Below are 26,164 nucleotides of genomic sequence, written 5' to 3'. Positions count from 1 at the left end.
AGAGCACCAGACCAGCCAGAGAGATGACGACCCGGAAGCGGAAATGAGAGAGATTCTACATCGAGACCACGACCTTCGCCTCCCATTGACATTGAGTTTGCCTGCCCCTTTTGCCAAGACGATCTCCCCGCTACCCCCCACGAAGCCCGAGTTCCCTCCCTGCCGCGCTGCGGCGTGTCCATGGCTACAATCCCATCCCATCCCAACTCACCTCCGGCCTCCCTCTCCTCGACCAAACGCCTCCGGTCCTCCTCCCCAGCGCCTCCAGTGTCTACTCCCCGTGTGACGACTTGTCCCCTTGCTCCAAGCATGCCTGCAAATACGTCCCCAAAATCCTCCAGTGACACATTGTTATTCTTGTATTAATAGAATTATTATTTTTATTTAAGCTTTTGTTTCAAAAGTCATGAAAACCTCATTGTGGACTTTTGCATTATAAATCATTTTTTTCATTGTATCTATCATTTTTTAATAATTTCAAATTCTACATTGCTAAATTTTATTATAAATCAGCCATGGTCATCAAAATTAACTGCATATAAATTACCTTTTGCGCACCGAACAACTAATTCTTTGCACCGAACAACTAATTTCCCAGTCTTTTTAGCTCATTGCACAGCTCTTAGATGTATTGCTGGAATCAGACATATACCAGTCCATTTCCTTCCTTTAATGGTCCTCAGTGGAGGTCACAGATGTTCAGATGTCTGACTGTGAACTTTGTCCTCTTGAATCACCGGCTCTGAGCGCATCCCGTTGCCATCGGCGAGGGTCTTTTCACAGTATTGATTTTTTTTCTGTAAACCCACAGTTTACAATTCACACAAGTTTTAATAGAGCTATCCATACACACAATGCCACTGAGGAGACAGTTCTCATTCTGTGAGGGAAGGTTATCTTTAGGTCGTCTTGATGGAACATTTGAAATATTTTCTGCGGGGTGTGGGTTTCTTTTGTCTGCCACACAGCACTTATATTTCTTTTATTAATATCGGACGTCAGTTAGCATCAGCCCTCTGAAAATGGTTCCACCGGATAAGTGTGGAGAACCACGTGCAGCAGCTGTAAATTCTCTCTGCCTTTTCTGCTGGTATCTTGTCATCTTGTTGTCAGTAGCAGCCACACATCTCGCACATCTCAATTGAGCAATTACACCGCGGCAGCGACCATAATAAGACTGAGGATCTATTGCTGACATGTCCTTGTTACCACACCTACACCAGCATAGCAAATGCACCATTATAGCCCATTATTCTCAACCTGCTCCCTGTGCCATACATCTGACAGACAGACAGAGAGAATAATGTGAGAAGGCAAGGGCTGAGTCTTGTTCAAAATTTGTAGACAACCGTTCCTTTTTTATAAACTATTATGTTTTAAAATAAATTACGTGAAATGGCTGAAATTCATCATTTCAACACAACAGCTCCATGCCAGATTCAGGTTCTAGAAATACGTCAGTTCCCATGGTGAAAGGAGAACAAGCTCAAGTGTTCTCCTTCTTCATTACCTCACATGCAGTTCTGCTTTATCTTAATCCTCATCGAAGCCTCCGGTCTTTCCCTTGGTGGCAGCACCTGTTATCGGTGGTGGAGAGGCCGTGTCACCGGTGTGGTGATATCTGACGCTCTGCCCAGGATGTGTGAAAAATGTGGGAATGTGGAAAGAGAGGATAGTCTGAGGCGACAGATCCTTGGGGGGAAGAAGCTATTATCTCCTGTCAGGCTGAAGCGCTTATCAGAGTCAACATTGAGCTCCTGCTTTGAAGTTGTGTTTATCTGTGTCTGAGTGGAAGCTGCGCTGTCGGGGAGACGGGTGTTTCGTTTGATGCATCAATACCCCGTCGATGATGTTTGCTCGTGGTATGAAACCACAGGCCCTCCTGGATTTGGGTATGGACTATGTCCATGATGATGGGATGACTGCGTATACAGTAACTAAGGAACCATTCACGCATCTCCTCACAACTGTCATTCCTGTCTAAATGAGATAAATGGTGAGTTCTTACACACCTGAAACACAAACTAATGAATGAATGGACTTGGAATTCCCATCAACCCTTGATGGTCACTTTGGCCCACTCTTTGTTACTTGTGTGTGTTATTTTAAGAATTATGTCATTGGGGTGGAGGGAAACAGGGCCAGAAGAGAGAAATGAAGAATTGGAGCCCAGTTTCTGTCCTCCATCCCTTCCTCATCCTTCCATTGGCCAGTGTTTCTCCATCAATGCTCCTCTGTCTGCCTCTGTATTTCCTCGGGCCATGGGAACCAAACAACAGCCTCCCCCCACCCGTGCTGTACATTATATCCCCGACAAGCGCAGGCCTCTGCAGAGAAATCTCAATGAATTCTTGTTCTGCATGGAGGGAGTTTCCTGCCGAAAGCTCTGTTTAATAAAAGCATCAGTCTTCACTGTTTGAATGCAGATGTGCACTCATGGGAATTGGCATGAATGGGGTCAATGAGTTCCCTTGGACTATGGTTTACTTTTTGTACTCACACTGTAGAAGCTGTAAGAGTAACATTTTACACCCATAGCAGCATTTTCTTAGATGCAAATAACAGCTCATCTGAGACGATTATCTGGCAGAAGAAAGTGCTCCTCAACCAACTCCCCCATTTTTATCATGAGTGTTAGCAAGATGATCAGAGGCACCAACTAGTGTGTTCAAATCTGGGGTCAGGCTTTGTGTGTGTTGAGTTTGCATGCTCTTCCCATGTTGGCATAGGTTTCCTCTGGGTTCTCTGGTTTCCTGCCACTCTAAGGGATGCACACTTGATGGATTGGTGACCATATATTGGCCATAGGTACTAACACTCCCACTTATGCACTTGCTGGGGAAAGGGCTGCAGTTGGATTTTCTCAGGCAGACCATATTAGAGTTGGTATAAACAGAGGACCACACTGGTACATCACGTAGCCATTTGGGAAGGAAGGGGGGGGTTGGTGTTCTGGAGAGGAGTCAATATTCAATTAACTTAGCCAGACGGTTATGGTGACTGTTTATCAATACTCCTTTCTAACTGCACACATTTCTGGCAAATTTAATTACATTTTCCATTAATAACACCTAAAAAAAATATCTAAACAAAAAGTAATAGAAGAATCGGGAAAGGTAGAGCATGTGCTCTGAGCAGATATGAACTCTGTAACAAAAAAAACGGCTGTTCAAAATATATGCTGTTTATTGTTTGATTTTTATTCTACAATCAGTTTTTTTGGTGTCATTATTTCTGAAATCCCTGAAGATGAACTGGAGGTGATGCTAGAGAACTATATAGTGAATAAACCATTATTTGGCTTGGAATATGTAGTGAACAAGTGAATGTTTTTAAAAGAAAATGATAAAAGTCAGTATGTTAAATAAATTTTTTTGCAGTGTTAGAAATTAACAATAAGCCAGCTGTGAGGCAAGTCACATCACAAAATGTATTGCCACACTGCCCCCATTGGCTGTCCATCTTCAGCGCGTTTGTCTTGTGCTGGGGGGCATCTTCCTCCACTCTGAAAGGGGGTGGTGTGTCCTGCTCAGAAGACAAGAGTCCCAGTGGCTTTTTCTGTGCCCTCTGATAACATGGCATCCCAACCACAAAACTTCTTACGTACCCCCACCCTCTCTAGCCGCCCCACCCTGCTCTTTTACAGAGAGCGCACTGGCGCAGGGAGGGATGAGAAGACAAGGGAAGAAAGAGAGCAGGGTGATGCAGGCATGTATATCCACCATTCTCCTTGCTGCAGTGTGAAGGTGGGTCGCTGTACCACTGGCGGTGTGTAAGATTCTCCCATTTTAAGACCTTTCAGCTCTGTCTGTGCAAGTATGTGAAAAAGGCCAATTATGGTGCTCTGTAATGCAGGAAGGTTGAAAGGTAGCAGCCCATTAGATCCAGTCTGATCTACACAATGTTAAACGTCAACAGCAGAACCAGAAGACCAGAAGTCACAGGTTCAAATCCCACTTACTACCATTGTGTCCCTGAGCAAGACACTTAACCCTGAGTGTCTCCAGGGGGGACTGCCCCTGCAACTGCAAGTCGCTCTGGAAAAGGGCATCCGATAAATGCCATAGATGTAAATGTTTTTTGTTCATTGAAGTAAAATGTTTCGATCCGCCTTTGTAATTTTGAAAAGATGTGTCTTCACAAAGATCCATTATCTGCGTGTTTTTATTTAGTTCTGGGGGAAAAAATTAATAAATGAAAGTAGAAACAGACTTGACATTCATGGTGCGATATTGATTCCCCCTCTGGTCATACAGTCGCTGGAAAGCCGCACGCACCCGTGACCCCAAGCTCATTGATTAGCTCCATTCTAGTTCAAGTTCCCATTTCCTGTTGGTCCGGCTAACAGAGTGCCGCTGTGTGCGCTGCAAAGTTGAGCTGTCCACGCTGCAGCATTCCCCCCTCCCTACCTCTGCGCTGAGATGTGCCATCCCCCAATCCCCGGCCTCTGGTGTGGAGGGGGGGGGGAGCTTTCTAGGGACAAAGGGATGAATATGTAATTAAGAGAATTGGGGGAACTAGGTGGGACAGTGAAGGACAGGGAGAGAGAAGCACAGATTTTCTGTTAAGATCTTCCAGCCACACCAGTAGAATTACAGAACCGGACTGTGGGCCCTGGGAATGAGAAGACCCGGATTCCGCACTCATTACGAACCTCATCGGGAGTCTGGGGTGTACGAAGCTGAGAGTTTTGGAGAGAGCTGCACTCTGCTACTCACTCCCCATGCTCCCCCACAGTCTCACAGCACATGGTACGTTCCGTTTAAAAGGGTCCATGTCATCTCTCAATGCACTGTGTCCTTTCTAGGAGCAGCTGCATCGAGCACACTTTTTTTCTCTCTCTCTCCTGCAGGCGCACTCTCACTTTCCCCTTCTCCCCGCTGGGCTTCTCTCTCTCTCTCTGTAGAACTGTTTCACACGCTCTGTCCTCTGCTCGCTCTCTCTCTCTCTCTCTCTCCCCCCTCTCTTCCTCACTTATGCTGAAACATTTAGGCAGGCGGCACTTTATCTCCAGTCGGCTGAAACAGTTGCGGCGTTAGACAACAGGTTGATCTCCAGCCCTCCGGACGGAACCAAGAGGAACTAACAGCTGGGAGTTTACTTTACAGAGAGATTTCATTTATATGTTTCACGGAAACTGGGACAGAGGAGGTGGAGAGAAACAAACTGGGGAAGGGGGGGAAGAGCCAGAGAGTTTCTTCCTCTTTCCCCTTTTGACGGCCCACTTGACACCATGCTGCTCTGTGTGGATTTGGTCCTCAGGGGAAAATCCTTAAAATGATGGAAGACAACAAGCAGCTGGCTCAGCGGATCGATGGGGCCATCCAGTCTGCCAGCCAGGAGGTGACCAACCTGCGCTCCGAGCTGTCCGCCACCAGCCGCAGGCTGGCCGAACTGGGCGCCAACCACCCCCCTCTCCTGGAGAACAACCAGCACAACCATCACGGTGAGGGCCGCACTGCTGCAACGTGTGTGTGTGTGTGTGTTATCAAAACAGAGTCTGGGAAAGTGTGTGTGTGCTTGCACTGGAACAATGAAAGTAGTCATTTAGAACAGAGGGGACCAACGCTGTGGACGACAGGGGGAGAGGGCTTTTTTAAGGGGTGTCCTGCTGCTTGTTCTGTTTCCCAGGCAGCTTGAACACTTCCTCTCTCTGTGCCTCTGTAGTGGCGGGAGAGAGAGGGCTGTCGTCACAGCGAAGCCACTTAATGATTTGCAGGAAGAGATGTGAGAAGCACGTGTTGATGTTGCACACATTTCTCCTCAATTAGTGGTCTGGTGTTGGTGGAAAGTGGTGGCCTAGCGGTTAAGGAAACGGCCCTGTAATCAGAAGGTTGCCGGTTCGAATCCCGATCCGCCAAGGTGCCACTGAGGTGCCACCGAGCAAAGCACCGTCCCGACACACTGCTCCCCGGGTGCCTGTCATGGCTGCCCACTGCTCACCAAGGGTGATGGTTAAATGCAGAGGACACATATCTTTGTGTACTGTGTGCTGTGCTGTGCTTCTGTGTTTCAATTTCACTACAAGTCAATATGTCATCATGACACATAGTTTTAGGGGTAATCCTGTCACTCTAGAGCTGGGTGACAGTAACTTGTTTGCTAATCACAGCTTAGGGTGGCTTCTGCTAATTCGCTTTGGGGCACCTGAGGGCACTGAAGCTGTGTCAGTGCCAGAGCTCTTGAGTCAGCAGGTGACCTCCACTGCCTTCGACTGACCTCGCAGGTTAAGGGGACAGTGTGAAGTGCTCAAGCCTCCCTAAGGAAGCCACCTTATTTGAACAGGTGTCGTTAGCACCGGCGCGCTAAAGTGGAGGCGGCGGAGGCTGTTGGGCAGATGTGGTCACAGTTCCAACAGTGATGTAATGCCACCTCACCCTCGCCAGCTGGTCATGTGACACGAGCACACGCTGTGACAGAGACTGAACGGGGAGAATGCAATCACACGCACATTCCTGTGCCCTGCGGGGTGAGGGGGAGCGGCCGTGGGACCGTTTACAAAGTCAGTTCCTCTGGGTTCAGACCAGCATTCCAGAGAGTGTGGTTGAGATTTATTTTCTCCATTTCAGCTGTGTGTGTGTGTGTGTGTTGCATCAAAGTGACTCAGTATGTTTCCCAAAATTTGATAAACATGCAAATTGGTGAAACATTTTAAATGAAAAATTAAGTTATTTGTGGAGCGTCTCTGATGCCGTGGTTTGGATCCAGTTGTCCCACACATTTCTATCTGGGTGGGTTTGTGTCTTTTAGGGTGACATCCAAAGACGCAATTATGAAAATAATGCAATTCATATGTCCCTGCAGACCAAGTTTAATAGACATATGTTGAATGTTGTCCATGGTGCGACAACTCAGACTTTAACCAACATGCACGTTAGAAAACAGGATCAGCAGGATCATGCCTCCCCAGCTGGCTCTAATACAAGAGCTGCACAAACAAGAAGAGGGTCAGGAAACACACGCCAGGGACCTTCTAATCAGTCTAACTGTGCCAGCCTCTGCACCAGAGCAGCAAACTTCTCCTGTGTGCGCAAACAGTCCCAATAGGCAACTTTTAGAGAATGAGCGATCGATAGAGATGCAATCAGTTATTTACACTGCTCAGTGTAAAACACTTGCATTTTGCTGTTCATCTCTGGTTAAAAAAATTACATAACGTTGCATCAGTCTATAATGCATGGGGTCTGTTTTGCAAAGGTCTGCATTTTTGGCAATTGTCCATTCATTGTCCATGCTACATGATTTATGAATGACTTCCCAGTAACAGTCCAAGGCCGGCCTTTGCCCTTGTTTGACTGCCCTGTATGTATAAAGTCACTCCAATAAATGCCCTGTACCACAGTGTGGTGCGTTTTACTGTGTTTTACCTCTGCTGAACGACAGAACCACCCCTCTCCCATTGACAAATGTCCTGTGTAAAAGCAGTGCCTGTTGGATGCCTGAAGGTAATTGTTTGCTGGTAGTCTAAAGACTTTCTCTCATTTTGTCCTTTGGCCTGTATTTGTCCTATGTTCAGAGAACAATGGTGGTTGTACAGAACAGTCATACCCAGCAGAGAACAGAAACCCGAGGGAAAGTGACATGTCTGATGAGCTCCTGCGCCTCCGCTCCTTGAACTTATTGACATTCACAGACGAAGCGATGACATCATCACACTTGCCAACCACTTAGTCCATCGCTTTACAACGCCTTAGCATTTCTAAATGCTGCTGATGTGCCTTTCCTCAACGGACTACATTACAGTCATCCTTAACATGTTTAGATAATGGTGAAGGTGGGGTAGACAAGCTGAAATATTCTTTCCCCCTTTAGAATAAAAACATTTTGCTCTCTAAGATCAATGCTCTCAAAGCCTGTTAAATTATTTATGACTCTGAATTATCGGCATCCAAGTGCCATTCAGATGGGTTTGGTTTAACATATGAAAATAGACTCCTTCCAGCAATGTTAAGCAATGAGATTGCAGACTTTTGTAGGAGAACATCACAACACAACATCCTCGTATTGTGTTTCTAACCAATGAATCTTTCACTTTTGCTTAGCTAATGGAGGCTTTTACTTTGGTAAAAGTAACAAAAGTGGTTCTATCTACAGGGGTTTCCCTATCCATTTCTGTTTTTGATGTATGACATTCACTAGCTGCCTATAAATAGCAGGAGAGAGATTCTAGGCCCAGTCACAGATGCATCTGTGGTTCTTGCTTAGAAATGCTGTGTTTTTTTTTTAATATATTTCTTTTTATTGTTAACATGAAAGTCCCCCAAAATATTAAGAGATAATTTTTTCCATTATTGTACACATTCATAACCCAATCGAGATTGATGAAGGAACATATTGGAAAGACATATAATTAATCAGTTGTTTTGCTTCCATCTCATTTTGCATTTGTTCTTAATTATGTGCTGCATGTTATCATATGCAGATTTACTATTGTTTGTATTTGATAAATACTTTTTTTGGTGTAAAATGGCCAATTTTAGCAAAAATTAGCAGCTCAATAATAAATAGCTCAGTAAATGGTCATCATTGTTGACTCACATCAACAGATGCCATCTGGAGAGCGCTGGGATCTAATGGGCAAATCACTATTCTACAAACGACTTTGGGAATGTGTATTACTTGGCCACTAGTAAACACAATAAACAGTGTTTATAAAAAGAAGACGTGATTTACACGACTTACTGTATACCCCTCGAAATACATTTAAAAGCCCTTCAGAATGCATTTAACATTAAAGACACAGAGCCACAGTCCAGCTCCCATCCAGAGTTTATCTTGAGTGATGGGTGCTGGCACATTACCACGGCAAGAGCTCCTCAGAAAACGGTGGCGCCCTGGCAAAGGTTTCCTGGAGAGAGACCCCCTCAGACGGTGAAATGAGAAAACTCTGAAGCGCAGACATCTGTGCCCTCTTCTCTCATTCGTGGTGATAGGCACAATAGATTAAGCTGGGCTTTGTGAGTGCCTGCATTTGCGACTCGTCCAGATACCGCTGTGTGGCGGTGGGCTAGAAACCACTTTACAGTTAAATATAGGGTGGGTGGTGGAGAGACCAAAGCAGAGAGATGGGTGAGATGAGGATATCTGAACCAGTGACGACTCTACTCTACAGGCCACATTATATGAGGACTTCTCCAGCATTTTAGAGCCTGAGATAAAATAAATAAAAAATAGATAAAGATGATAAAGTAAGCATTTCATAGGATAACATTTCAAGAATATGAGCCAAAAACATTATAGTAATTGTATAGTATGGCCTGGTGGGCCAATTTTGTGAAGATCTTCCTCCATCATACTGTGTTTTGTGCAAAAAATCTTTACAGTGTCTGGACACTAATAAAAACTTGGCACCAATGTGCCAGGATATGAAGCATTTCTTTCTTGAATTTAAAGTATAATGTCAGCAAATCTTCAATGAAAACAGGTTGGCTTTGCCATTTTCTTATCCCTATTTAGTAGAAAACGGTCAGAGCGGGAAGGAATGGACGCAACTGTACGACTAACAAACAAAAGATTTAATGAAACTCAACAGACCAAGACACAGAATTGGTTAAACAGGGACAGAGCAGGTGTAAAACAATTAATGACCAGACACGGACATGGCACAGCAGGATACATTTATACTCATAAACACAGACACAAACAATCAGGGAATTGGGCCAACATTAGAGGAACACGGACCTGTGGCACACCATGAAGTCAGGATCATAACAAAACAATTTCAGTTTTAATTGAATGAACGCAATGTTTGCTTGTGAAATACAGTTTTATATTTTCATTATCTTTATAATCAAGAAGTTGATGCAGACATGGTAATTTTGGAACCTTCAGAATCCTAATTAAGAGCTTCTGAAAGCAGCTCACTTTGCACAGAGGATATAAAATATTACCCAATTTCTAAAATATGAATGCATATTATACCACTGCCACTCAGTTTGAAACTGCAGAGCAGTCCACAGAGCGAAGGTGAAGAATGACTTTTCTTCAGACAGATGCTCAAAGCACACAGCCTCTGAAGGCTTCATTAATGCTTTCTCCTGAACAGACGATTGATCTAACACCACAGACAGAAAAATGTGATTTCTGTCACATATTTGTGTTTAAAATCTGTATGCCTAACCTTATGGTCACACCCGAGGTGTGGAGGGAGACGATAGAGACCAAAAAAAATTTACAAAGTTAAAGTTTGGGGTTACAAGACTGCAGAAATAATCCACCATGCCTATGCATTGAAGAGAGTACTCGGTTGAATCCCAACAATTGTTCTTAGATCGTGAATCCTCCCGACTCACCAGTAGCAAGGCAGCCCTGGACACAGCAGAAGTCACACACGGTCCTGTATGGCACAGAGGCACATAGGCAACTCCGGTATCGTGAGGGAGAACAGCTCTGATGATCTCCGGATCGTGCAACAGGTCGCACCTGACATTTGTTACACAGTAAGGATCCCTATCCGTGCCGCAGGATACTATGGAGGAAATGTGATTCGGGGCGCCTTGGTATTTCCACACGCTTCTTGCGACCCTGTTGACTATTTTGAATGAAACGCTTGATTGTTCGATGATCACGCTTCAGAAGCTTTGCAATTTTAAGAGTGCTGCATCCCTCTGCAAGATATCTCACTATTTCTGAGCCTGTCAAGTCCTTCTTTTGACCCCTTTTGCCAAAGGAAAGGAAGTTGCCTAATAATTATGCACACCTGATATAGGGTGTTGATGTCATTAGACCACACCCCTTCTCATTACAGAGATGCACATCACCTAATATGTTTAATTGGTAGTAGGCTTTCGAGCTTATACAGCTTGGAGTAAGACAACATGCATGAAGAGGATGATGTGGACAAAATACTCATTTGCCTAATAATTCTGCACTCCCTATATTCTCTACATATCTACATCTACATTTACAGCATTTATCAGACGCCCTTATCCAGAGCGACTTACAATCAGTAGTTACAGGGACAGTCCCCCCCTGGAGCAACTTAGGGTTAAGTGTCTTGCTCAGGGACACAAAGGTAGTAAATGGGATTTGAACCTGGGCCTTCTGGTTCATAGGCAAGTGTGTTACCCACTAGGCTACTACCACCCACCATTACCTATCATTCTCATTTACGAAGACACTTAACAAGCTAATCTGGTATTAAATACAGTCCAGAAAGGCCTTGACAAGGGGGCGTACATATTAACATGAGGAAATTCAGTGTAGCCCAGGGGTGTTCTGTCTGTCATGGCAGCGGGGAGGTGTCTCTGCAGTGCCCTTATGATTTATGCAAATGCTGGCAGGACCTGTGGAGGCTGGCACTTGGAAAATGCGATGAAGGGGGTAGGACCTCTCAGCCGAGCACCTGAGGCCAGAGGTACATTTGTAAACGTGTGCAGTTTTAAATATGTAATTTTTCAAATTGATCTTGTATTGCTCTGACCTACTTTTACTCTATGGTCTTTCTAGGACCATAGAAAATCACCCACTTTGACCTCTCTATTAGCCTCCCGTCCCTTTCTTCCCGTCTCCCAGAACCTCCCTCATTTTGTCACGTATCCACTACAAGGAAAAAGTATGTGCTCGGCCCAAGTGGAGCCACCCCTCACCCCCAATGCCTTCAGTCCCCTCTTCCAAAACCGCAGCTTGGCCTCATCACACCACGCCCTGTCTGCAGCCAATGCGGCGTGAGAGGAACTGTGTCCAGACAATAGCCCCAGGCAGGCCTCTCACTCTCCAAGCGAAGAGCAGTAACCCGGAAAAAAAAAAAAAAAGACCTCGGGGGTGTCCGTTACAAACCCCCAAACAGACTCACATTCCCTCCTCCACACATTCCTAAACTCCTTTCTTAATGAACTTGAATAGAACAGTAGAACTGTATCTGCCTGCTGTCCGTGTTTTCAGGACCTGTACGTGAGGGACTGTAAAGACTGAGTCGTGTAGTACAGTACGAGGCTCTGACAGGGCCAAGCCATAGCCGGTGTCGGAAGGGACATGCATAATTAATCCATTGTTTGCCGCCTCGGCCCACTGTCACCGTGGTGATGAGGGCAGGCCCATTAACGAGTCTGTTAGGACCAGGCCAGCTGCCTGGCTCTGTCACCCGCTGCACAATGATTGTCAGACAGAAGGGGACGGCCCCTCCTGGATCTGTCGGCGTGGGACAGTCGAGCGATGGAGGAGAGAAATGGCCCTTTTATTCCTCCTTTTCTTAGACATCATTTCTGCAATGTGGGCTAAAGGTCCTTGTTGTTTACCATGGAGGTTCTGGTTCTCCAGCTGCCGAGGGGCGCCCTTCCTTGCACTGTAACTGGTGACAGCGAGCCCCCAGGACAGCAGATGGTTCCAGTGCTGATGCCAGGCAATCAGTGACATAAAACTGTCCTTTATGAAGCTCCGGGCGCAGTGGAGAAATATGCTGTGGCAGGGACGTCACTACATGAACAGAAAAGTTTCTGTTCTAGATACCGGGTTCTTGGGATTCCCATTAAAATAAAAAATTTGAGAAGGATAAAAAAAAAAAAAAGCCGTCATGTGATGGCAGTTCAGCTCTCAAATTGGGCCGGATGAGAAATCAATTCTGTCGTCTTAATCGTATTTCCCACTGCCTCTGCTGTGATTTCTTAACGTCTGATCTAATTTTCTTCTTCCTCTGGCTAACCTGGTTGTCCCAGAGGCCAGGGCCCCAGAGTAGAACCCCCTACAGTCTTGTAGGGCGGGGCTTTGTGGTTCTCACAGTCTGTTTCATGGACCAGTCCCACTCTTTTTCTGCCATAGGGTCTTCTTTGCTCACTTTGTCTTTCCGCCATATAGTACTGAATGCCACTTTACAGCCCACCTCCCAGGCCCCCGTCTCATCATAACGCAATAAGTAGTGACACACGGCATATTTTCTTTTCTCTCTGGACGATAGCAACAGGGCCCTGGTTCAGGAAATGAGGTATTTTACATCTATCTCATCGCTCATACTGCTTTGTGGGAACCTGGGGTTTATTAAGGCCATATGTCAAGGATTCTGAGGTTCCATTTTATGGATTGTGTAAAATAGTTCTTCTTGCCTTCCATCCCAAACATCGGTCTGACTTGTCAGATGCAAAGGCTCCATCTGGAGAAGATCAGGGGAGGGTCCTGTAGAGGACAAATAAGCATTTTTTAAAAATGCACCACGGAACACTATGAAACATGTTTTGTGTGTGTATGTGTGACACACATATATACATACACATATGTGTGTGTTTGTGTATATATATATATATATATATATATACACACACACACACACACACACACACACACACACACACACACACACACACACATATATATATATTTAAATATAATACACCACATCCAGTATTTACAGTCGGGCACCACCTGGCACAGGTGAATGGAGAATGTGATCACAGCTGGAAACACTCTCGGCCTGTGATTTGTGGGATGTGAGAGGGCGGGTGGAGCTGGGCTGGGTGGTTTCTGTCTGCCGCGAATTTGGCCAGTGATCCATTCCATGGCTCTGTTCCCTTTCTGCTGCTCGGCGCTGATGAAGAGACATAGCTCTGCAGCTTCATGTGGTTGTTTTGACAACAGAATGTGGAAAGGCTTCAAGCAGGAGTTGATTTATATGCAACATGTTAGGGGAGGGTGCAGTGAAACTTGCCAGAGAGGCAGTACATGTGAGGCCCGAGAGAAATGAAGGGACGCTGAGAGAGAAATTGGTTTGTAAATTGGGTAAAGTCAGTGCACCTCTATGTGAGCAGAAAAGGGGAACTTCACTATTCTGTATTTTTTCTACCTTATTTTCCATGCACCCCATGCACATTGGTGCCAAGTTGGTTACCAGTTATAAAAAAGAATTGTGCCCTCTGATTATATTACACAATACACTTGGGAATAAATAATTGCTGCTGTGTAAATTAATTGTTCATTGTGTTCAAAGACACAGAATCTATTAGTACTATGTGGCCAACATAACAGTAACACATCTTGCCATGGAATATTAATGTTAATGCCAGAGGTATAATGTGCCACAGTCCCTGAAAAAGCATATTTGCAATGATACAAAAATTCACTTGAACACAATAATAATGTTATTATCTAACTGGATTCTGATTCTTTTGTTATGCGATTTAGAAATTTGATAAGGTTTTTTCATCCTGTACTTAAAGACCACTTTTCTGTATGTCTCTGTATGTTTCTGTATGTCTCTTTCTGAGCAAGACACTTAACCCCGAGTGTCTCCAGGGGTTTATTTATACAAATATAAATGTGTTTAAGAAGCAATCTACCAAGCCATTCCTATGTCATGAAGTTGTCCCGAAGTTTTCACCTTAAATCAGCAGAGTTGAATCCTCATTGTCTTCAAATGAGCGTAACTCCCTCTGAGAGAGATAGAGTGTGCGAGAGAAAGGGGGGTGGGGGCAGAAGGCTGACTGTCCTGGTTCATCCTATTAAAATGCCTCATTGCTCCAGCAGAGAGAGGCAGTGGGGGCTTACTGATGTTACATATTGTTGCTTTCACCTCGCAAGATAAATGTGCTCTCCGAGTGGCAGCGACTTACAGCAGTGGGAGAATAACAGCGAGTGAGCGCAGCAGTGCATTACTTGGTGTGGTATGAAGTGTGGCTTTTCAGTAAGGAGAGAGAAATGCAACTGCTGTTCCAGTATCTGTAGCCCAGCATTTCATCTGAATCATCTTCTGTGTTATTTCTATTCATTTATGGCTTTAATAACCAAACCTCCAGGAAGGATAGATTCCCTAGGCAGAGACAGGATATCCACCTACCACCCCTTTTACTTTCACCCTACTTTTAGGGTGATTTTGCCTCTACATAACAAGTAATTCTGATTACTAAAAAAACATGCAGTGCAATAAGATTACCAGAGTTGGTACATGAAATGGTTAAAAAAACATTTCTCATCTTGTTTAACCTTGTGGTTACCATCTTGCCAAACTGGAACTGGGATGTTTTTATTAGAATATTTTTTTATTAGAATAATTACACACCTCATCATTTACAAAATTGTTTGAGCTTCTGATTCTCTTGAGATAAAGCCTAAGGATTTAGTGATTGGGATTTCCAAAAATCTGCACACTTAAATCTGTGTGGAATAATGCTGGTCTTTTCCAAAACAAGGAACTACGAGGCCACAAATATTTAACCTGTAGACACAAAAAGTGGAATGTTGCGTGTCAATCACTCTTAGGAATTTTCCTCTGCACTGTGCTTAATATACACTACCTTAATAATTATTACATTTTTATGCTGGGAGGAAACACAGTCTGTCATAGTGTGCATTCCAGCAAAGTAATATTTTAGAAAAAAAAAAAAAAACTATGCCAGTCACTCCAAATGGCTCTGTTAAAAAACAGACCGGGTCTTGGGTAGATGACCGTAATGCTGGACTAGAGCATCACATAGTAAAACCCAAGACTTGGCGTTTACTTGGCGCATGCCAACATCGGCATGACATGCAAACACTAAGCCCAGACATCTCACACAGTTTTTCCTAAATAATTCCCACCGTCCTCCCAACTCTACAGGCAAAGCAATGTTAGCCCTGCTCACAGGCGTTTTTCACGGACACTCACAGCCCTTAACGTATTCTGACTCCGCCTCAACAGACTCAGAAATTGTTTGCCCACATATTCTATTGAAGTGTCTCTTTAGGAATCAACTGGTCAGAATTGTCTTTCCTGGCATCTTAACAATAAAACACATTCAAGTTGTATATTGAGGATGTGTGGTTTTGGGGAGGAGGCTGAGGATGAGGGTGTGAACTAAGACCTGACCAAGAGTGGAGCCTCCTCTTTTTTTTTTTCTTTTTCTTTTCCGCCCCCCCCAAAACCATGAACTCCCTTCTTCCACTTTCAACCTGTGCAAAAGCCAACCATCACAGGCTTGGGTTTGAATATCACACTGAAACCTGCATAGTTGGAGCTTGAACTGTGTTTGCTTCATGAATGCCGAAGGGTTGCTGAGATGGATGATGTTTAGGTGGAGAGCAAAATGAGTTTCAGCAGGGAAGAAAAATCATGGTCGAAACACAAAGAAATAGAGAAAGAGTGAGAGATGAAGAGAGGGTTGGTGTTTACCTGCCTCACAGATTGAAAGGTGCTGGGAAGTGCGGATAAATTCTTCCATTGTTATTGCACACTACACGTCAGCTCAAGCTGGCTCTATTACTTTTCCTTTATAAGGCTAATATCTACCCAGAGGCCAGGGAAGAACTGGACCTCTCCACCCCCCAACCCCAGTGTAGGGTAATTTACTGTGGAGCGCACTGCATTGCACCAGCTATAAGGGAAGCAGACAGGGCTCTGTTTGCTCCAGTAGGCAGGAGCAGACAGTGGAAGCCATTGATTTCTGAAATAACCCATAAAAGTCATCACCCCTGCACTAATAGAGAGACAAGATGGGCCACTTAAAACCAAAACTGGGGGGAGAGAGGGACATTTGACTGGAATTGTAAAGGACGTGATATTTGAGGTTTACCTTATAGTTCAGCAAACATGTTTTTTTTCCTCTAAGGGATATTGAGCCAACTGCCTACTGTGCAAAGGTTGAAATCCAAGAGTGACTCTTGCCAAGAGTGGCACTTGGAGTAGCAATCAGGATCTTAGCATAGGACAGTGCTTTCGGTTTATTGATTTATTAAAGCTAACAAAGGAAAGGAAAAAGCAACATATTTTACACCTCTTAATAAGTGACCTAAATGAAAGGCCTCCTCTTTGTGGACGCTGATATTTTGCGTTGCTCTAACCCCAAAGCCTGCAGACTTAATAAAACATTTATAGCTGTACATTTAACATAAGAATGCATTTAGGCACACTTCAATTCCATGGCATTACGAAAAAACCTTGAAGATGAGCCCTTATGAAGTTTCAGATATTTTTTAAAAATTGCAGTCGTCTTCATTTTTTTTTTTTTTTTGAAGTCATCAATTTCACATTTGCATGCAGAATAATAAAATGTATGGTTTCATTCATCCATGCCTAGTCTATGCAACTTTATGGCAATAAACCAGTCCCTGCACCTGGCCAAATACCATTAGGAAGACCTTCTTGAATTTTGTAATTCCAATGGCAACTCCAATTTGAACATTTGGTAAATATGTACATATCACATTATACCCGTTAGTGATATGTCTTTAAAAGCAAATATGAACAGTGGGCTTGAAAAAATTATATTTGGGCTTGCAAAATTAATTATTTTTAATTATAACAGGCAGACTTGTTATGGCTGTCTGCACTACCCTTGGGTTCTTTCATTTTGTTCCTGTCCCATCATCCACAGCGGTGTTTTGGATAAGAGTGTGAGCCATAGTGCATTAGCTTTGTTACAGACTATAGAATGTCATCTACAAAGTTGTAAGAAAATGTTCTGAAAGCAAAAGTTGAACCATGTGTAGTTACATTCATGAGATTCATGATAGAGAAGGCAGTGAAAGAGGAGAGCTGTTTAACTAACTCGACCTCGCAAACCCATTACCTGGATCATCCTGGAGTCTGGAACAGAGTCATGCTGAAGATTGTCCAAGTCCTCATACGCCACAGGGAGAAGACCTTGGACAAGTTCGCAATCCTGCTGCCAACAGCTACAAAGTGTCTGGCTCTAAAGGGCACTCAAATGCATCCGCTTCGTTCGTGAAGACATCCAGGTACTTCAGGTACATCTCTCCAACTGCCATTCCTCAGATTATAAATAAGATCATTATATATAAAATAATCGCCTCAGCCTAGCACACGTACTGTGTCTGTCTCAAGGTGGATCCAATCCGCTGGAATCCCAGGTTGGGGGCGGCTGTTGTAATGCTCCAGGACTTTTATTAAGTAGTTCCATTTGGATGTTAGGAGATGCACGTGCACTGCTGTTCTGGTGCCGCGAGCGCTGATATTGCTTCAAAATCCCAGCAACCTCAAGTGTTTAGTCACTTGTTTGAAATAATCATTGCCTGGGATTTGCATACATTTCGTTGACCTACATCTCATAGTCATCCTTGTGTTCTTACCAACGCACCATCATGTTCATCATGTTAGCCCCCTAAATGAACTAAGCTCTCCTTACATTATCCTCCTGAACAGTGTCCCCTGAGCAAGGCACTTAACCCTGAGCTACTCTAGGGGGACTGTCCATGTAACTACTGATAATATATCACTTTGGTTTAAGGTGATTTTTCAATGCCATAAATGTAATGTAATCTTGGGTGCTAGTAGTAGGGTGTTAGTAGCCTAGTGAACCAGAACCCCCAGGTTCAAACCCCACTTACTACCATTGCGTCCCAGGGGGACTGTCCCTGTAACTACTGACTGTAAGTCGCTCTGAATAAGGGCGTCTGATAAATGCTGTAAATGTAAATGTAATTTTATGATATGTCACCAGTTTGTCAGTATCTCAGTTCATAAGACAGGCAAAAACATTTGAGAGACACCCCTTGTTTTTTGTTCAGTTCTACCTGTCATTTTGTATTCTCCAGTTCTCTGTGACCTTTTCGCTACTGATCAATTCATAGGCGCAGCTCTGTTCTAATCGGTTCAAAGCTTGGCCTTTTCAGAAAGCCTTTGAGATCTGGGGAACATCAGTGCGCTTCAGTGTCGCTGCCTCACATTCTGGGTATTTTGAATTATAAAACAGCAACCATCTGCAGCGCACAACGGGCCTAATTGGCAATTTTGTGGGTAGTTATATTTTCACATAGCGCTCCAGAAGATGTTTTCTTCTCTCTGACTGACTCTGATGCTGCTTGGCTTGGCTCTTCCTCCATGCACTGGAGACACGTGCTGAGTGCCCAGACGGGCGTGTTGTTTTTACAGAGCTAAACACTTTATACTGATACGAGTAAACCGACATGCTGTGTTAATGAATGGCTCACACAATGCATTTTCTCTCCCGCATCCACACACTCACGGAAGCGCCAGACCTATTCTTTCCCTAAATGCAATCACTCACAGATTCCCTGGGATCCTCGAGTGCTTATCATGCCTGATATGGCGGTGTTTTCAGTACAGTTATAGTATATATACTTATGGAGTCCAAACATGCCATATGAAGTCAGATACTGTACTTCCCCTCCCATTTTCAGATAGGATTCGTAACACTCCCTCACCTACATGTGTCAGAGATATTGAGCTGTTGTTTATTTATATTGTTGTTTATTTGTATTTCAAATTTCTCTCCATGCCAGAATTAAGAAATTCATGCAACGTGAGTGAGGAGTGACAAATATAAAACATTTACAATGTCAAGTATTCCTCAGGGATGGATGGACAGTAGGTTAAATGTAGCATTGGTTACCTCAGGAAAAGAACAGGCTCAATATCTAAGATTAGAAACAGTTCAGATTATGAATATTAAAAACAGCATCCTTTTCATGATCTTCAGAACAAAAGTATGTGCATTTTGTACATTTAACACAATTATCTTTAGGATGCTTGTTCCATTAAGTTACTGCATTAACAAAATGTAGTTAGTGAATAATAAATAACGGCTCTGTGGTACGGATTCCTTAGGCTTTAGTGAAAGTGAAAAGATTATTACAGTAAGAATGAATAGCAGTATAGCTTTTCCACTTCTTCAAACTAAGCTGTGATGCATGATATGAAATGGAGTTGGAGAAGTCTCATGGTCATGTCATGTGAGAAAAGCAGGAGGCACAATTTTCACACGTCATTACACACCCACCATATGCAGTTTTAACAGTTTGTTACAATGGCATTAACGATGATAAATTGACACGGCAGGCTGTAATAATCAATTGATGCTCTTATAAGTAATGTTGGCCTAGCCCAGTGTTAAAAACATAACTGGCTAACTACTTATAGCTGTAGCTCTGTTTAAATGAAGTTTTGCAGGTTTGGAGACCCAGATGTGTTGAATTACGAACACGAGTTGATTTTGTTCTAGCCTGTAACCAACTGGAAAAGAGGATGTCGGTAATGTTAAGGCGATTTCTTTTTTAATTCCCGGGTGGGATGTGGCTCAGTGTGTTTTACTAACACTCTCAAAACACGCTGTGGGTTCTGTGGACATGGCAGGATGTGAGGGTAGATTTCATCAAATGTTCCAGATCACAGGCACCATGTCCACTCTTTTTTGTTCTTTCAGTTGTACTTGTCTGCTTCTTTATTTTTGTACTTCTTCCTTCCAAGTGTCCAAGAGAGCCTTTTAAACAAGAGCACTGTCTAAACTTGATTTATAATCCCTAACCAGCACAGATGGTATTTGTTCTGTTAGCTGGGAAAATATTTTTGGCTGTGGTCCGTCTCCTCTGTTGTTGCCTAGATGGCAGGAGTGAGATATAGAATGGAGAAACCGGGGGAGCATGAAAGATAAAGAAAACGGGTGAAAGAGGGAGAGATAAACACAACGACTGCCTTGCATACAAGCCTGGTTTCGAAATGGTCAGCTCCGTACTTCCCATGCGGAGCCACGTACGTCCCCGTCCGGCTACCACAGGCCCGGCAAAGTTTTGTCCAAAGTTGGTTTGGCCTTTGCACCCCTGCACATGTGCATGGAGGGGGTGGAATAAAAAAAACTCTCATAAATATTTCATCCCCTGGTGGTCTTTTTACGGGGGGGTTGGCGCTTTCCTGTGTCTGTTAAGCAGAATTTCGCCTTTGATGATCCCGCACCCGTTGTTTGTGCAGAGTGCCTCTTCAGCTCGAGGCTGCCGCGCTGCCTCTTGACTAATTGATGAGTGAATGGGGTTTATGAAAGGGCGTCCCCAGACCCCAGCGCACACCGCAGGTCTGATGGCGGCATGCGGGCCTGCTTAATTATAAAAGGCAGGTAATGAGAGTGCGGTAATGTGCATTTTAGGCAGTAATTGGCTTCATTGAGGGGACTGGAGGAGGCCACTCCGTCATGATATATATCACAAAAAAAGTCTAGTGGGTGGCAGGTGTGGAGGAGAACAGATGATTGGTTTTCTCCATCTATCTCATCCTCCTCTCACTAATGCTACATGCATTGTTTGTGACAAGCAGAATTGCTACATGATTAGTATCATGTTGCTTTATATGAGGTACCATCCAGTTCGTGGACACAGAACTCAAATGATTTTGCTCTTATCCTCCTGCAGTAGAAACAACATTGTTTTTTTTTTGTTTTTGTTTTTTTGGGGGGGGGTTTGTTGGGGGGGTGCGTCACTCGACTGTTCTGGGACCTGCAGAGATTGATTGTTGGAGAAGCCAAAGGACCAAAACAAGACAGCCACTTAAACTCAGCCTATAAGACTGTCAGACTGGAGCCGGTTCATTTTCCTTTGTCCCTCCAGAGTGCAGGACACATTCTGCAGACCCTGCCCTCAAACGCCCACAGCAGCTGCAGGCAGTGCCATCTAACCCACCAACAAGAGGGGTAATGGGGCCAGGGAGGTGGAGATAAACAGGTGAAGGACAGGGGAGTTTTCCTGAGGGGGGGGGCTGTCTTTTTTTAACCAGATATTCTGATTCTAAAATTTACCACAATACCGACATGGTACTGAAACCTGCAGTATCTTAAAACTAGTTCACTGCTGCTGGCACGAGACCCTTGTATGGCAGAGCTTTGTCAGAGACCTTGCTGATCCCAGCTGGTTTTTGGTTGTGCAGAGCTCTCTAGCGTCGTCTCTGGGGGGACGAGTGAGGAAACTGCAGCTTGTACTGCCCTAGCCTAATTGTGTCAATAGAGGCACTACTGTAGTTTTGAAAGATGTCTTCCCAGGCAGGTAATTCACAGGCCCATGAGCTGAAGCATGAATAGGGTTCTGAGTTCAACACTTGTAACATACTTATCCATGTAAGTAAATGAATAACTGACTGTATTGCTGAATTGTTCTGGTTTTACTTATTTCCCACATCTGTATTTATTGATCCATTTGTATTTGGTCAACACCACAGTCTGCCTGTTTTATTCTCTGGGAGTCAGATTCATGGGAAGGCCCAAAGAGCGGAAGCACAGGCCATCTGCTGCAAATGTTGCTGCATTATTGCCAGCACCAGGCACCAAGCAGGGCAGCGGGGAGAGTGCGGGGTTCTGGTGGGGAGGGGCCCAGGGGCAGATGTTTGGGTGTGTCTCGATTGCAGAAGGAGAAGAGAGATTTATGGTAAGCCTCATCCCTCATCTGGGATAAGTGCTCAGGAGCCTCTGTATCCAAGACAGAGGAGAAGATGGTGAGAGATGGAGCAGACATGGTACTGGGCCGAGAAAGTGACGGTCCGGCCGAGCTGCGTTCCATGGGAGGGATCTGGAGTGGACCTACTGGAAGGTAAAGGTGGGCTCTACAAACATAATGATCAGTAACTCTGACTATGTCCTTGGCTTTGTCCTATGTCTTTGGTATATGTGGTGTATCATTGGTATTTTGGACATTCGAGACTAGAGTCAGATTTGTTCTGGATGCCACTACTGGTGTATTTTAGGGTGCGGATAATCAGTCGCATTATTACTCATTGTTCTTAAACAGTCACCAGCAGTAGCATTTGACGCTAACTTATTTTTCCCTCCCCTGAGAGATTTCTTGGAGGTGTCTTTCAGTCTTATGTGAAGTGGACAACTTCCTAAATTTGTGTCTTTTATTCTCATTGAAGCCCGTTTAAAAAAAATGATTTTGCACTCCCCCAGTGTCATTTAACCAAAATTATGGAGACATTTCTGGGCCAGGGTTTGATGTGACAGAATGTTGCTTAAATAAAAGCTGCATAATCTAACATGGGTCGATCAGCATCCTGGTCGTGCTATTCCATAGAAGACATATTCAATGCCCGCCTCTCATTTTTTACTGCCTCATGTCAGACGTTAACGCTTAATCCGTTGTCTTAGAAACTATGGAATGTTCTGTTAGCTTTCGCTTCCCTTTTCATTTCTGACACTTTCTTTTTGGAAAAGGGGATTAAAATTTAAGCCTATGGATTCTCAAGCAGCAGTTGCCTGGCAACAGCCGTGCATCGGGTACGCTGCAGAAAAGCTGCAGTTAAATGTAGGCCTCACTTGGAGGGGGTCACAGTATTTGTAAGTGTTCATCTGTGTATGTGTTGTGTGTCTGCATGATCTTTCATCTTTTTGTCTCAATTATGTACTCTCTGCTCAAGTAAAATTACTGTTACGCTGAAGAAAGTAATCATGCAAATGACTAATGAGGTTTTGTCTTAGCGTGTTTTTTCTTTCTTTCATTGTTTTTTTTTATATTTTATATTGATAAAAGTGGCAAGACAAATGAACAGAGATGCAGTATCATGGCCACTGTAAATAGATGGATATCGTTGATAAAATGTCTTGACATCCGTGTCTTGGAACGCGAAATAAGGTAAAGAGTGTCGAGATGGACAACATGAATACCATGCAACTACCCTACATTAAGACACCTTTTACAGTTGCTGTAAGTGCCACTTAAGTAAGTGTAGCCTGTTGCTACCCATCCCGGCTGCACAGTATTATGGGTATGGACTGGTATTATGGGTAAGTTTACTGGTGCTATTACTGTAGCAGGAGGTGCTCCATTAAAATCCACAGTTAAGCTTTCAGATGTTGAGCCAAAACATGGCTTACAGTGATGCATACAGCCCAAAGCTTTTTATCTTTGTCAGACTCACTCTAGTGACAATAATAACTTTGACCCACTCTCAGAGCTGGGTGCGCAGCTCCGCTTCCCTCAAAGGTCTATTTCAAAGCGGGAGGTGTCCAACCCAGAGACCAAAATAAGCCTCTGGGATAACGAACAAGAGTAATTAAAAGTAGATGGATGGCAGTAATTTTGCAGGAGTGCAGGAAGAAAATAAGGTTTCTTCGTTGACATTGGAAACTCACCCCAGCATGCTCAGAGAGCCTTTGGATTTGCATTTGACCTTTTGAAGATTTATTTACATATTGCAGTCTATTTGTCTTCCATCTTAGTTTCCACCAGCTGCTCTGCATGGTCTCCTGAGAACCCCTTGGTGCAATCTTTCTTAAAAAATTGGCACTCTTAATTAATCAAGACTCAGGGACACAGGGCCGCGGTGGGAATTCAGTCCTGCCACTGGGGAGATGGAGCCACAGTTCTTTACACTGTGGAGTACTGACACAAGACATAGTTATTGGATTATCAAAATCAAAACATTCTTTTAGCCATCTATGTGTTCTGGGTTTGCATGTGTGACCCCCTGGACAGCTAAATAGTGACCCTGCCTGGTAAAACTGATCTGAACTACATGACGTAGAAAATTCATCCTGTTGAAACCGCAAAAGTCCATCACCATTGCTTCTTGTTTCATCTTCAACCTTCCACTCACTCTCAGTACTGAACTCTCAGTTCACAGCAGTGTGCATGTTCAATGTTAAGCATCCATGTCATCTGTTCATGACATTTGCTGTATGTGGTGGCCTAGTGGTCCAGGAAGCTCTGCCACTGAGCAAAGCACCCTCCCCACACACTGCTCCCCGTGCCCCTGTCATGGCTGCCCACTGCTTACCAAGGGTGATGGTTAAAAGCAGAGAACACATGTTTTTACACAGTGTATCACAATGACAATCATTTTCACTTCACTTCACTTAGTTCTTACTTTGCACACAATTCATATCAGGGTCACAGGAGCCAGAGTCTGTCCTGGAAGACTGGGTCAGGACAGGGCCAGTCCACCACAGGCCACACACACACTTTACACCCCATACACTCACACCTATGGCCAGTCATCAATCCACCCAGTGTGCATGGCTGTGGGAAGAAACCCGAGAACACGGATGAAAGCTGCAGGAACACAGGAAGAGCACACACTCACAAAGCCAAAGCCAGGATTCAACCCCATGATCTTAGACGTATGAAGCCACAGTGATATCTGCCGTATCAGCACTGTCGCTGATCTCTATTGAAGCTGTCTGTACGAGTCGCAGTCTGAACGGAAGGGAAGATGGCCAGGGTTAGATTGGGAGAGGCAGGAGTTGGCCTTTCCAGGAGGTGAAGGTGGATGCTGACAGTGAGCTCTGGTGCACTTATCTCTCGTAAGGAGGTTAAATCAATCACTCTGTCGGACGCCGCTGTCTGCACTTCGCATAACTCATACGTGTGTCAGGCCTGAGTGGCATTAAAAGCCATTCCTTTCTGTGAGCGTTGGGAATGCCAACCGAGCGTCAGAATGTACCATACAAAGCCTGCCCTGAAGAACAGACAGACTGTCCAGAAATCAGATCTACGAGCCAGTAGATCCAGTTAGTGCCGCTTCCTTTGTGACCTCCACCAAATCTCTGCAGAGCGTTTAATTAGGGAGCGGGCGGAAAGTTTTTCAGCTGCCTATGAGCATGTGGAGTCCGCCGAATAATCCTGGTGTTAATTCTCATTAATGATCTGACCATTTGTTGTTGTAATTGTCTCGTTGGGCATGGCAGAGTGTCGTCTAGGCGTGTTAGAGTGAACAGGGGAGGTGGGAGGGGTATGAGGCTTGTATGGCTGAAGATCCTCTCACCATGGTAGCGCTGGTCGGGTGGTGTGCTCCAGAGTTTTTTAATTTAATTATATGTGGATTTATAGTAGAATCAAATCATTTTAAGAGAAAGGAGGGAAAAGGAATAGGCAGCATCTATGACTAAATTTGTTGGATGGAATTTCTAAAAAAAAAAGAAAAGTGAAGTGATTGTCACATGTGATACACAGCAGCACAGCACACGGTGCACACAGTGAAATTTGTCCTCTGCATTTAACCCATCACCCTGAGTGAGCAGTGGGCAGCCATGACCGGCGCCCGGGGAGCAGTGTGTGGGGACGGTGCTTTTGCTCAGTGGCACCTCAGTGGTAACTTGGCGGATCGGGATTCGAACCGGCAACCTTCTGATTACGGGGCCGTTTCCTTAACCGCTAGGCCACCACTGCCCATGTCACCAAAATCAGGCCTGTAGACTATCAAGGACTGGGTGGCTATTCAACCTGTGCTGCCAAAACAGAAACCAAGCACTTGCTTTCATTTCTCCAGTGAACATGACATGCACCAGATCAACTTTTTTAGTTATTTTGTCTGACAAATTGTCTTTCAATAAGTGCACATACGTCACAGTTGGAGATTAACATATCTAATAGTCTACACCATCCTCTGGAGTAGACACTGGTGTAGACACCAGCCCTGAGAATGATTCATGTAAAACAACACCACACAATAGTGTGCATTGTGGATAATGAGGTTTCAATATGATGCAAAATATTTCACTCTCAGCTATACCTCACTCCCTGTCACATGTAGGGC

General features: G+C 44.3%; 1 protein-coding gene across 5 annotated transcripts in view; it reads left to right on the top strand.

Annotated features, from left to right (window-relative positions):
* The window catches only part of kaznb (kazrin, periplakin interacting protein b), a 107,407-nt gene that overhangs the window by 41,104 nt on the left and 40,139 nt on the right, over positions 1–26,164 (top strand). For all 5 annotated transcript variants that reach the window (XR_003751409.1, XR_003751410.1, XM_028998144.1 and 2 more), the window contains exon 3: positions 5,263–5,446. Coding sequence is in view for 3 of the 5 variants with exons in the window: in XM_028998144.1 (XP_028853977.1) it covers positions 5,263–5,446 (184 nt within the window). In the remaining 2 variants the exon portion in view is untranslated. The remainder of the gene's footprint in view (positions 1–5,262; positions 5,447–26,164) is intronic.

Source organism: Denticeps clupeoides, chromosome 12 (genome assembly GCF_900700375.1).
Source record: "Denticeps clupeoides chromosome 12, fDenClu1.1, whole genome shotgun sequence".
In the NCBI taxonomy this organism is placed as follows: domain Eukaryota; kingdom Metazoa; phylum Chordata; class Actinopteri; order Clupeiformes; family Denticipitidae; genus Denticeps; species Denticeps clupeoides.
This window is presented reverse-complemented; position numbering and strand designations above follow the sequence as displayed.